General features: G+C 36.9%; 1 protein-coding gene across 1 annotated transcript; it reads right to left on the minus strand.

Annotated features, from left to right (window-relative positions):
• Nucleotides 1-95: 95 nt before the first annotated feature.
• On the minus strand, nucleotides 96-11,497 carry LOC135676082 (uncharacterized). Its single transcript, XM_065186888.1, has 8 exons — nucleotides 10,986-11,497; nucleotides 10,751-10,891; nucleotides 8,757-8,984; nucleotides 7,732-7,939; nucleotides 6,968-7,104; nucleotides 3,830-3,910; nucleotides 936-1,002; nucleotides 96-868 (listed from the first exon to the last, which is right to left on the minus strand). Exons 1-8 carry the CDS (start codon nucleotides 11,345-11,347, stop codon nucleotides 572-574), a joined length of 1,521 nt encoding a protein of 506 aa, XP_065042960.1. The 5' UTR covers nucleotides 11,348-11,497; the 3' UTR covers nucleotides 96-571.
• Nucleotides 11,498-12,450: the final 953 nt, after the last annotated feature.

The following is a 12,450-nucleotide window of genomic DNA, read 5'->3' on the forward strand; positions in this document are numbered from 1 at the left end:
TTGGGGTGAAAAATATTACTTGCTAATCACTGCCTTTCCGGCTAGATCAATATTTGGAAGCCACAACACAGTTTTTCATGTACATCAAAACAAGATTGATCAAACAGACAAATCAATAGAAGTAATCAAAATAATATAATAGATGTGATACAATGGTTTAAATGAATCAAATTGCAGACAAATCTTATTCTGCTAAAAAAAAAACTTAGCAGTCTCAAAAACTGTACCACACTGTCATAGCAATAGTAGTTCCTTTCAGCAACAAAGAAATACTAGTACAGGCTCAGTAACATTCTTCTGGAGAGAGTAGATTTATGGAGTAATCCCTTCATTACCTGTAAGGCGGCAAGATGAGCTTGAAACTCTGCCTCCTTTACAGTAGCTGAAAAGAACCAGATCTTTTAGCTTTTTAGCAGGCTCAAAACTTGGCAAAATTGATTGAGAAAATGAAGCCGGTCATACTCTTTATCTTCTGTGAACTATACTGGTCCATCTATTTGAACCAAAACTAATTTACATCAACACAATGACGTCTGTGTTGTATCCTGTTAGATTACCAGATCCAAATCTTTTATGACTTCTTGACATGTTCGTTGTCAGGTGATAGGGGCACACCAAAGACCCAGTCGAGCACATTCAAGTACTTTGATCGGAACACCTCTCTTTCTTGTGCATAGCAGTGCATGATAATGGCTGTGGCTAAACTGAATACGGCCACATCAGCTCGCTTAAACTTTGATGCTTGAGGTAACAGTCCGGCATCAGCCAAGCATGTGAAGAAGCTCTCGATTGCTCGGGCTAGACAATACAAAGATATCTCGATCCTTCTAGTCTTTTTCTCAATTAGTAATGCCAGGCCAGTAGGAAACTGTAATTGACCAGATTTAGTAACCAATACTGTCGATGATAAACAAACACCTGACGAGTAAACTTACTGTGCCAATTGCGACCATTGGAATGTTGCATCTTTTAAGCATTCTGAAAAGCAGGCAAGTCCAAGCCCTACAAAAGAAAATCACTGACATTTGATCACAAGATCACAGCATAACTCAGACTGGTTTAGCAATTGTGACAGTATTTTTGATGAATTTGAAGTCATAAACTACTAATAGCTCATCTATTTAAAAACCATACCATAGAGATCATAAAAAGATTGGTATATGGAGATCCATGAATGATGTCTCATTCATCGTTGATAAGATATGAATATGATGTAAAACAAAGTAGAGAGAAGAGAGAAGTTGAGAGAAAGCAAGAGAGCAAGAGGAGTGTAAGAGACTAGGAGAGAAAAGATGTAAACCTTTTTTCATTCAAATCTGAAGTGCTTGGTCCATTAACAAGCTCAACTATTTATAGGGGTTTAGGAGCCTTAGTACAATTAATGAAGATAATAATTCACAAGAATAATCTCCTAAGAAATTAGCATGCCTTTTAGAAATCTAAAATATGCCTTTTAGAAATCTAAAATATGACTTATATGATACCTAAATAGTAAATGAGTGTACTTAATACAATGAATCCCTAGAAAGACCAATAAACCTTTCAATTTTCAACACAACTTTTAGAATTTCTAGGCCAACTAATTGATGATTTTTTGTTGATATCTTTGTCTGGAATAAATCTTTCTAAAATCCTTTGTAAAACTCGATGGTTCTCCATCATTCTCCCCTGGTGGAAAACAACTTGACCCTTGAGAATGATCTGCAAGGTATTGGTCCAATAAGTCTAGTGCAAAGTCACGAAGTTCTTCCAAAGTAATCCAAGTGGCATTGGAAGCTAGACGATCATGCCACTTGACAAAAAAGTGTTGAGTAATACTAGTAGCAGATATAATAAGGCGGTCATCAAAAATTGCCTCTACGTCATCCCTATGTTGTGGGAAAATCGGTGCTTTGGGAGAATTGTCACCTGCAGAAACACCGATAGACAGAAGAGGCTAAAAAATACTATGATTTGAAGTTAAATTCTCCATATTAAAAAATAGATTAATATTTAAGTCGGAAGGCAAATTGAGCATATATACATTAGATCACAAATTTTGGATAATAGGAAAAGAACCAATGGCTCAGGCATGCAACTTTTTAAATGAGTTTTTAAGGAATCCCTCAAGACGAACGCTAACCAAAACAAAGTTGCCAACTTGAAACTATTGACTTTTACGATATACATTAGTACCAAGTTTATAACTTTCATTATTTATGACAATTTTATGTTGAATCTCATTTAACTGGGGAAAATGATTAGAAGAGTCAGTGAATATGCCGGACTTTGATGGTAGGTTTGATCCAAATATGTTTGTTGACTAGTCACGGAAGGCTCCTTTGAGTGGCCTGGAATGATTGATATTGAACGTGTACAATTTGCAAAAATGAAACTGATAGGGTCCGTTAGAAAATATTGGCAACATGTCCAACATAGTCTCGAACACCGTCAAGTGCCTTGCATCACTCAATAGGAAATCAGTGAAACAAAAACTCAAGAAAAAATATTTACCAACCTACTTTCGAAGCCAATTGGTTGAACAACAGTTAAACCTTAAACAATTGAATTCTAGTGTAGTAGAGTGTTTGGCCCAATTTGAGGAACTTTTACCTAAGTGTGAAATAGAAGAGGACCAAATTATCATTGTTCGAAGATTTGTTAATAAGTTGAGGTTTGACATTCAACGGGAAGTCTCTCTTAAAGAAGACTTCTCAATCTCTCGACAATAGAACTATTTTCCAATCTACCCCAAGTGGCTCAGTCAAGCCAAAAATCCCTACTAATCGCAATAATCCTGGTTCAACCATGACTCCTCCAACTCGTTTAACTATTGATCCTCAAACTAGTTCGTCTTCAATCCAGTGTCATTATTGCCATAATAGAAGTCACATTGCCTCTCATTATTGCAAGAACCAGAGGATCAAATCGAAGAAGTAGACCAAGTAGTTGAACTCGAAACCTGCTAACGTGACGGAAACGAACTAGAAATTGAAGATGCCCATGCTATTCTCTCTACTGCTAGTGATACGCGTAGTCTTCAAATCTAAAGTGTAGAGAGAAGAGAGGAGTAGAGACCTGGCTTTAATACCAAACTGATGTAAAACAAAGTAGAGAGAAGAGATGTAGAGAGAAAGCAAGAGAGCAAGATAGCAAGAGAAGAGTATAAGAGACTAGGAAAGAGAAGATGCAAGCCTTTTTTTTTTACTCAAATCTGAGATGTTTGATCCATTAACAAGCTCCACTATTTTTAGGGGTTTAGGAGCCTTGGTATAATTAATAAAGATATTAATTTCCAAGAGTAATCTCCTAGGTAAATAGTATGCCTTTCCGAAATCCAAAATGTGACTTATAGGATACCTAAATAGTACATGAGTGTACTTAATACAAAAGGAGTCATAAAAAGACCAAAAGGCTTTTTAATTTTCAATACAACTCTTAAAATTTCTAGACCAAACAATTGATGACTTTTTGTTGATATCTTTACCTAAAATAAATTTTTCTAAAATCTTTTATAAAGCTCGATGGTTCTCCATCAAAATCACTATTTCAATTCTGGTTCAAATAACAGATAAATGATACCGGTACTCAGATATCACATCATGCAACATAAAACATAGACAGAAAAAGCTTGCCTACTAAAATTAGGTGAATCAAGTCTAGGACTGTTTTCTAGCCCCTCTACCACAAATGACTGATTTTTACAGATGGAAAGCATAATCATCTTCTACATTGATGAACCAGGCTAAGTTTGTTATAAAAACAACTGAAACAGACAGATAATTAGGCAAATGAATCTGACAAAAACAAATGGCTAGCATGTGTATAAGAGAGGAGAGCAAAAGCTAACCAGGCAGATGCACAATATACAGAGAGGAACAGGCTGGATCTTGCAGTTCCCAGAAGACTCTTCCCCAGAATTGTGTAAGGCCTGCAAAGGTGGAAAATAAGAGAACCATTACAAACATTTAGTACGAATTTGTGATATGGTGAAAAGGCAACTCTCCAAAGAGGACGATGTTAGAGGGTTAAAAATCAAAAATAAAATACAGAATACCACGATGTCAAAATTGAGGGAGAACAAAAAAGAAAGTTCCATTTTTAAGTCTATAGAAGAAAGGATCCTTGTCAAGCACTTTTATATCAAGTCTGACAGCATAAAAGACCAAATAAATCATTTGGGAAAATATTCAATATCTGCTTCTCAGTGGTAGATGTTGAAAATTCACTGACAAATGTTAGGATCTTATCCAATATCTATAGCAAAATTAATCATATTTGATTTTAGCTATAAGACTAGAGACCAAAAACCATGAATGTGTAAGGTGTAGAAGAAGCATGACACCAAATGTAGCTATAACAACTCCAACAAAAATGACTAAAGAAGCTGAAAATGAAAAAAAAAATAGTGATGACCATCAGAAGCACACAAAACTATATGCCCATTATTGAAAAGTCAGTTAGATGATTTTGGGTCTTCACCAGTAAACGAAGAAAGACAGATACAAGCTACAATTATTAAAAGGATCAAAATCATGTATAGATTCTCCATGAATTCACTCTACCATAGGCATTATCCATGATGTTTGCTCCAAAATCAAAATGAACCAAATATATCCAAACTTGTGTGTCCTCAATGTTTAATGAGGTCATGCAGTGCAATTTATTTGATTTTTAATTTGAATCTACATATCCTATTTATTTTATTCAGGTTGCTAATTCAGTGGCAGAGTACTTAGCTCATAAATGCTACTATTACATTTTACACATTTAGATGAAGCCACAAATTCATCCAGACCCTTGATAGGCCATAATATCATGACTGATCCCTTGAAATAATGATTGAAAAAGGTGGCACTTATATTACATTTCTACGGGTTCAAAGATAAGCCTGCTTCTATCTTATCAGTAAAACAAATTTTCTTTTGCAAATCAAAGTATACAGAGGTTACAAAAAATGTTTTGTAACAGTCACAAAGTGAGCTCATGGAACTCTTTAGATTGTTTAAGTGCAGGATTTTGGACATGAACCAGAACCACACAGAAAAGCTAGCCATTGTTTTTTTGGGTTCATTGCCTATACAGGAGCCAACATCTCTCGTGCACATCCAATGTGAGACTACATCCATGTAAACAAGACATTATGTTAATGACATTTCTAAGTTTCCACCACTCTTTTAAGTTTTAACCTTCAAGATTTAGAAAGATTTTAACTTATAGAAGCAAGTCTGGACTAAACATGAGTTACCAAACATACCACAGATATTTCAAGAAATTACCAGTCATAGGGTCACATAACTTTCAGAACCTATGATGTTGGACTAGAATTATCATCTAGGCAAGTTTAGCCTAGTCTAAAAGTGCAGACGGGTGCTCAAGGCTCTCTGCCAATGAGGGTCTAAGGAGGGTCAAAGTGTGCAGCATGGACGTGTTTAATGCTAACAATGTAATTGTTATTATAAATATAGTATTTAACTCAATGATCACATCTTTGAAGAAGCTGCCCTAGTTTGAAAAAGAAATCTACACATGTAGCTTTACAGATGACATATAAAATGGCATCTCCACAGGACACTACCACAATCTCATCCTTAGCAACCAAACTTTATACTTCAAAAGCCACTCTTGCACCACAAACATATTTCATAGCATTTTGGACACTTGGGGTGAAATAAATGGACATTCCATAATCTTTACTGCAAAAACATCACAGAATGACTAGCAGAAAATGGTGAGACAATAAAACTTATGCAGATGCATGCTTTTTTTATACCCAAGCTCTTCCTGTGGTTAAGTGACAATGAAACTTTTCCATCTAACATAATGATATCAGATATGGTCATGATCAGGGTTTGCCAAACTGGGTACCAGACCCGACTTGGAGATTCTTTGGGCCAGCATGTACCAATCTGTACCGGTGTACCATGTGTCGGTACACTGGTAAGTACTGGTGTTTAGGAGAGGAAGAAAAAAGGGAGAAGAGGAAGGGACGGTGGAAGAAGGAGGAAGAAAGAGGGAAGGAGAGGAAGTGATGAAGGATGAAGGAGGAATAGGAAGAGGAGAAAGACTTACCTAAGATGTGGCGATGTGTAGTGAGTTCGTGATTGCACTCCGGCCCGGTAGCCACCTACGTGAGAAGCATCAATCGCAGCGGTGGAGGCAACATTCGCGAACCCTACGAGGCAGAGGCGACAGTCTCAAGCCACAGCGCTCACGTGAGAAGTGGGAATTAGGGTTTCCCACTTCTCTTATGTGACGGACTAGACCGGGGTGGGTCCACATACCGGTCAGCGTCCGGACCGATATGTGCTGCTCATTTCGTACCGGTCCAAGAGAAATGATTATCCCACTCATGATCATGTACCAAGTTATCACATCGTTCAACACAATTTAGACACTAGTTCAAGCAAATACACATACTTCACATCTTAATTTCAATATAAACCTAGTCCCTTCCTATACAGAATTAACTAAAGAAGCTCTAAATTTTCAGGCATCAATTTGTGCGTGATAAGAAACAAGCTTACAAAACAAACATGCCCTTGACTTGGTGTACTTGCACCATGACAAGTAGTAGGGGAACTCAAAATTTCCTCAGATATTCATGGTTGAGAAATTTTCCATAAAGTAATAAGATTGGATTAAAAATATATACGAGGATATATCAAATGCACCCTAAATAAGTCAACATGATAATTGCTATAATAGATGTACAAGGAAGACTTTTGAATGTTTACCATGAACCAAACAAACTAATGACAAAAGATTATTTTGTTTTCAAGGCCTAAATCTTGAAGCTTGACTTCTTACCGACTGGAAATAAATGAGCAAAGACCATGCACAAATGAATTTATAATTCTTAAATTTATGTAAATGCTTTTTTACCCTAATCAGTGATCACAGACTAGCAATGTAACTTAAAGAGGAATAGAAATGAAAAACTATTCAAGCTTTCTTTACAGAATAAGTTAAGAGGTAAACTCAATACCTTTTCAAAAGACCCTGACGATGAACTATGAGTGCAGGAACCAAGTAGACTGGAAGATAAACTGGAATTGCTCTTCCGTATTCTTGGAAAAGGAAAGTTATGAAATGCCTAGAACAAGATTGATTGCCATGAACAATCTGCAAAAATCAATAACTTTTGTAATTGATGAATAAATCTAACATTAGGAGTCACACCATAAGTGTGCAAGTAGATAAATTCTGAGGTTCATCTACAAAAAATCATTATTTTTGAATAATATAAATCCAAACTTCATCCACCAACATGGGGTCAGCTACTAAGCTATAGAGGACATCTTAAAACCGAGAGTTGATACCAGCAGTCATAAACAATCTTCTGTTTCTGAAACCTAATTACAGTTTACATACCATATTAGATCCAAACAACAAACATGTTGTCTTCCAACTCATAAAATGTACAATCATGAGTTTAATTTAAGCAAAGTACCTGTATAGTCACATTCTAGAAAATTTGGTAAACCACAAGACTTCTTTTGTTGAATTAAACACCAGCAGCTAATACGGAGAAAATTTAAAAGATAGGCATGATCAGAGTTATCAGCAGAAGTGGATGATCATACAAGTCTCACTTATAGCAAATTCAGTTGAACAACAAAAGACGAATGCACAACTATCATCAATGAACAAAGAACCGATAAAAATTTGTGAGCATATTCATAAAATTACACAAAAGACCCCAGGAATGGCTATTAATTTAAAGAAAAACGAAAACATCAGATTACACACCGAGCATGGAACTTTCATGTTAGGGTCTAGTTTCACATCAACACTGATAGACTTGTAATACTTCTCAATCTTGTCTAAATTGGAAAAAGGAATACTGGATGCAATTTCTTTAACACCCTGGAGAATGACAGCATCTTTTCCACCATGCTTATTAAGAAATGACTTGTATGATGATGGCAAACTATCTTGCTTCAGAATGTAAGCAGACCTGCCAAAAACTAGATAAATGATAAAATATACCAAAATCAAATTTAAATCCATACAATAAAAGGGTAATGGTATAAATTATAGTAATAGGTGGATTTTTTTTTTTATAAGACAAGACGAATCATGGGATGGCATATCCAACGACCTGATCACAACAAATTCATTTATCTGGACCAGTATCAAAGTACAAAAGCACTATCTAGCCAGTTGACATGGAATAGAGTTGTAGAACGTAGAGTCACAAAAATTTGATGCATCAGCGCATTTGTATTGAACCTAAATATTCCAGACAAAATTTTCTTTCAAGTTATGCTTAAACATATCTGTCAAAAGTAGTTCTCAAAGGGAGAAGCAAATTTTTCTAAATGAAAAACATATCAATGGGAATAAAAAGTTTGTATTTAACAATTTTCAACCAAAAAAAAGAGGCAGCATAAGAACAATAAAGCATCATAAAATTTTCTTCTGGACACTGAAGGCTAGAAGCAATCAATAGTTCAGTTCAAAAGGTTGAAGACATTGAAAACTTCTTCTGGACATTTTGAACCCAGTTTCTAGATTTAATATGAATAGAATTTCACCATATTAATCATCACAAAGTATCTAAATCCTCATATATCTTTAGCATGTTTCATTCAGTTTCACAACCAGATGATTTTGTTTTACTTCTAGATCCAACAAAGAACAATGGTTTTACATTAGGAAATATCACTATTAGATCTGCCGTAATAAATCAATTTAAGCATAATAGTCTAGACCAAATTAAAATATCACCAGATATAATGAAAATGAAACAAAATTTGTATAATCAAACATACAGGATTTGTGAAGAGGCAAGACACATAAGAAATATGTCACCATGTAGCCATGTCAATGGTCTACATACACCACCAAATCGTTCACTCTTTATCCCACAACGTGATGCCAGCACTGCAGCACGCATAAGAATGTATATAGCCAAGCTAGTGTGCTGTGTATTTGGTCCTGTTAAGAGCATTGATGGACCAGCAATCAACCCTGCTATGAGGGATCGCCAACCTGCAGTTCTGAGACAAAACAACAAACAGAATTTCTATTAAACTGTTAGCTCTCATGACACCCTTAAAATCTATGGTTTTATAAGGATGTCAAACCACAGATGAAAGAGAGTTCTGGTTAACATAAGCACTCAAGAGAATGCTGTAGCATCACATAAGAGGCTTTCATTCTGTTTATGTTTTATAGGCATGCTTCCACTACTATTTAATTCTGATAGGAAGATAAAAACAAACGGCAGGCAATAGAATACAATTTGATGTGTTGCTGATCTTTGAATCTCAACAGTAAAAAGACCATTTAGCAGAACTTATCCTTCTTACATGTTAGCCTTTCCCTAGAAAACTTTTGCACAAAGGGAATTCCAAATCTTTTGTGCTAACCACATTCCAACTTATGACACTAGGCAAAAACACCGACCATGCTGGTCTCAATTGTTCAATTCTAGTGTGTTTGATATTAAAAAAATTGAGCACATTAATACCACAACTATACTGATTAGATAGAAAATGAAGTTAAAGAGACATATATATAAAAGTAAGGCATCTTCAAAGATTGTTCTAATGCTAGGCATTTTGCAAACATAAAGGATTCAGAACAACAATAAAGGCTAGCTCAGTAAATTAATTAACTCTAGAGACATATTTAAATGTTTCCCTTATGAACAACCATCCTCAAGAAGGAAAACCAAGGGTAAGCCAAAATAAGTTATGACATCAAGAACAGGACATAGACAAACATTGTGGAAGCGAGAATCATAGAAGAACGCAGCATGGTATGTCTGACATACAAGGTTGCAGGAAGCTAGGAAGAGACTTAAGTTCCTACTTGAACCCACAGAAATCATCATAAGACTAGATCTTTCATGTTGTTTTACAAGCATACAAGCATGATTACAGTGTTAAAAAGGGTTCCCAGAAAAGAATTCGAACTTCAAATAGCCCACAGGATTTAGTGATAAGAAGGTTCCCAAGAGAGCATTTGGGGTTGGAATCATTCACAGCAACTAGGACATACACATTGCCTTGGATTAATTGAATTAGATTGAGGAATCAACCTTTTCTGGAAAATCTGGAAATTGGTTCAGAAAGCTGAAAACCAGATAAAACCATTTCGAGATTGACCAAAATCTACAGAGGGAAGTTGGAAACACCAAAATTTGTTGAAACTTAATGGAGACCTACCCAGTGTCAACAGTAAGTTGAAATAGGACAAGTTGGTACAGTTTCAATTATCAAAGATTCAAAGTCTCACACCATATGGGATGTATCATCCAATATGCCTTGAGTTACTGTTTTTGAATGTGTTACAGCATCAGTAGATCATATTTTGTAGTCAGGCAAGCAAACCCATCTCGATGGCACTTTGATCCTGTAATAGCTAATCTACAGAAAAAGAATCCAGGCCATCACTAATCAATCTGTCATGGTTGTTTCACCCGAGTCCAGTCTGGAAAAAAAAAAAAGGCAAGTCACTTTCAATAGCTCACTATCAATGTACAGATCCATTGCACATACATAATCAAGGATATAATAGACTCCGTATAATTAAATTAGGCCTTCCTTTTGTCATAATCATATAATGTTGCCTCCTCGTATGCTTTTTTTGTCATTGATTTACTAAAATGTTAAGAACAGTGCAAATTCTAGAAGAAATCGAACCCCATAAGACCATGAAGCACCTATAATTATGAAACAAAGAAGAGAAAAACCTAGAACATGAAGAAAATAGAAGAGGCATAACAAAGATGAACTTTCCCAATTCCAACATGCTTTACCGTCTGTGGCCACCGAATGCAGCGATAACCTCGTCCACCGAAACATATGCTCCAGCAAACGTCCCCAGAAACAACCCATATCTCAGCGTCTCCTTCAATGCCAAAACTACAGCCTCCTCATTCGTGAATACCCCCGCCTTCCTGAAAATTAACGCCCATAAAAAAAGATCAAAAAGTCAAGAAAACCAAAATATGCTCGCGTGAGAGGGGACTCGGGAGACCCTATCGATCAAACCTGGCGGACGGCCTCAAGGATCTGCGGCTCTTCAACCGCACAAGAACAGAGAACAGCGCGAGCCCCCCCTTCAAGCCAGCGCCTATCGCGAAACCCTTGGTCGCTGCCTCGACGCAACGCCGGAGCCTCCTCCGCTCCTCGTCGGGCGGCCGACGAATGCCACCGGGGAGGGTCGAGGGCGAAGGAGGAGGAGGAGGAGGAAGAGGAGCCGCCGCAGCACCAGCCACCCCAGGCCGATCGAGTCCCCGGAAGTCGCTCTCGCATGTCCTGTGACCAGAATCCCCGTTGGCGAGGATGCCGTTCGCCAGCGAGGGACCGCCCGTGGCGACGCCGATGCTACCATCCGAGCGAGGTCGAGACATGGGAAGCGGAGGAGGAGGACAATTAAGCTAGACTGCGATGGACCGCACCGCTTCGAGAGTTTTATGGCAGAGTGGCGATAGAAAGAATACAAAAAAAAAGGGGAGAGCCAACGAAGCAGAAAATTCGCAAAACTTCGAATTCCCCCTGCTCGCACGGCTCTGGACATATGGGTCGGATTGGATCAGCTGTTTCATGTTGTCGACAAACCACCCGTACGGCGACGCATTACATAACGACACGTCCGCAGAAAATTCCCTGGGAGATTTGCCCAATCCCAACCTACCACAAGACCGGTGACAAGGGGAAGGGAAAAATCTCTCTTTTCCAAATCTAATATTAAAAAAAAACAACAATCAGTATTTGTCATCGGTTTTTCCAAATCTAAACTAAGTATAATATTGGCAACGAAAAACAAAACCATTATTAACAATTCAGGTCGATTTTGTTTGGGTCATCGAAAGTGAAAATCTTGACTGGGGAATGATTATTTGACTATCCAAAAATTATCAAAATGGATCTTTCTTCTACTTAGGAACTCCATTTCTTGAACCAACCTACCAACTCTCGCAGTATTCTACGGTAACAGTCGCTTCCTTGGCTAGCTTTTGATGCAAACATATAAACTCTTTTTAAGTTTTGGATCACGTAGCTGTAATTGTAACTATAGGTGTTGGAAGCTATTACCATTATCATTCATTAAGCATCGAAACTGCCTTTGTTGATATGAAAGATCAACCTTACATCCACTTGATAATTACACAATAAAATAAAGAATATATATATTTAAATCCTAATTATTTTTACTGTGTCAATTAACCTAGCTGTTAGACTACTAATAGAAAATCTCACCGCTTGCACACAAATAAAAAAAAAAGTGACAATACCAAATCACACAGGCTAAATTATAATTTACCCTGATCACTATATGAAAAATGCGAGACCTACACACAAGATGGCAAATGAAAATAAGTCATCCGAGACACTGCAAAGTGTGCTTGTAAAGATTTTGAGTCTACAACTTGGAAGTGCGTGACTTGAATTTGAACCAAAATATTACTTTCAAAAGCTAGTAACGGAATGGATTTGTATTGTACGGAGAATT

Source organism: Musa acuminata, chromosome BXJ1-6, assembly GCF_036884655.1.
Source record: "Musa acuminata AAA Group cultivar baxijiao chromosome BXJ1-6, Cavendish_Baxijiao_AAA, whole genome shotgun sequence".
NCBI lineage: Eukaryota > Viridiplantae > Streptophyta > Magnoliopsida > Zingiberales > Musaceae > Musa > Musa acuminata.

Excerpts from the sequence above, each read along its gene's own strand:
- LOC135676082 (XM_065186888.1), bottom strand. The coding sequence starts at position 11,347 with ATGTCTCGACCTCGCTCGGATGGTAGCATCGGCGTCGCCACGGGCGGT. Across the intron at positions 8,985-10,750 it reads GCATTCGGTGGCCACAGACG|AACTGCAGGTTGGCGATCCC; the intron begins GTAAAGCATGTT and ends GTTTTGTCTCAG. Across the intron at positions 869-935 it reads CAATGGTCGCAATTGGCACA|TTTCCTACTGGCCTGGCATT; the intron begins GTAAGTTTACTC and ends GGTCAATTACAG.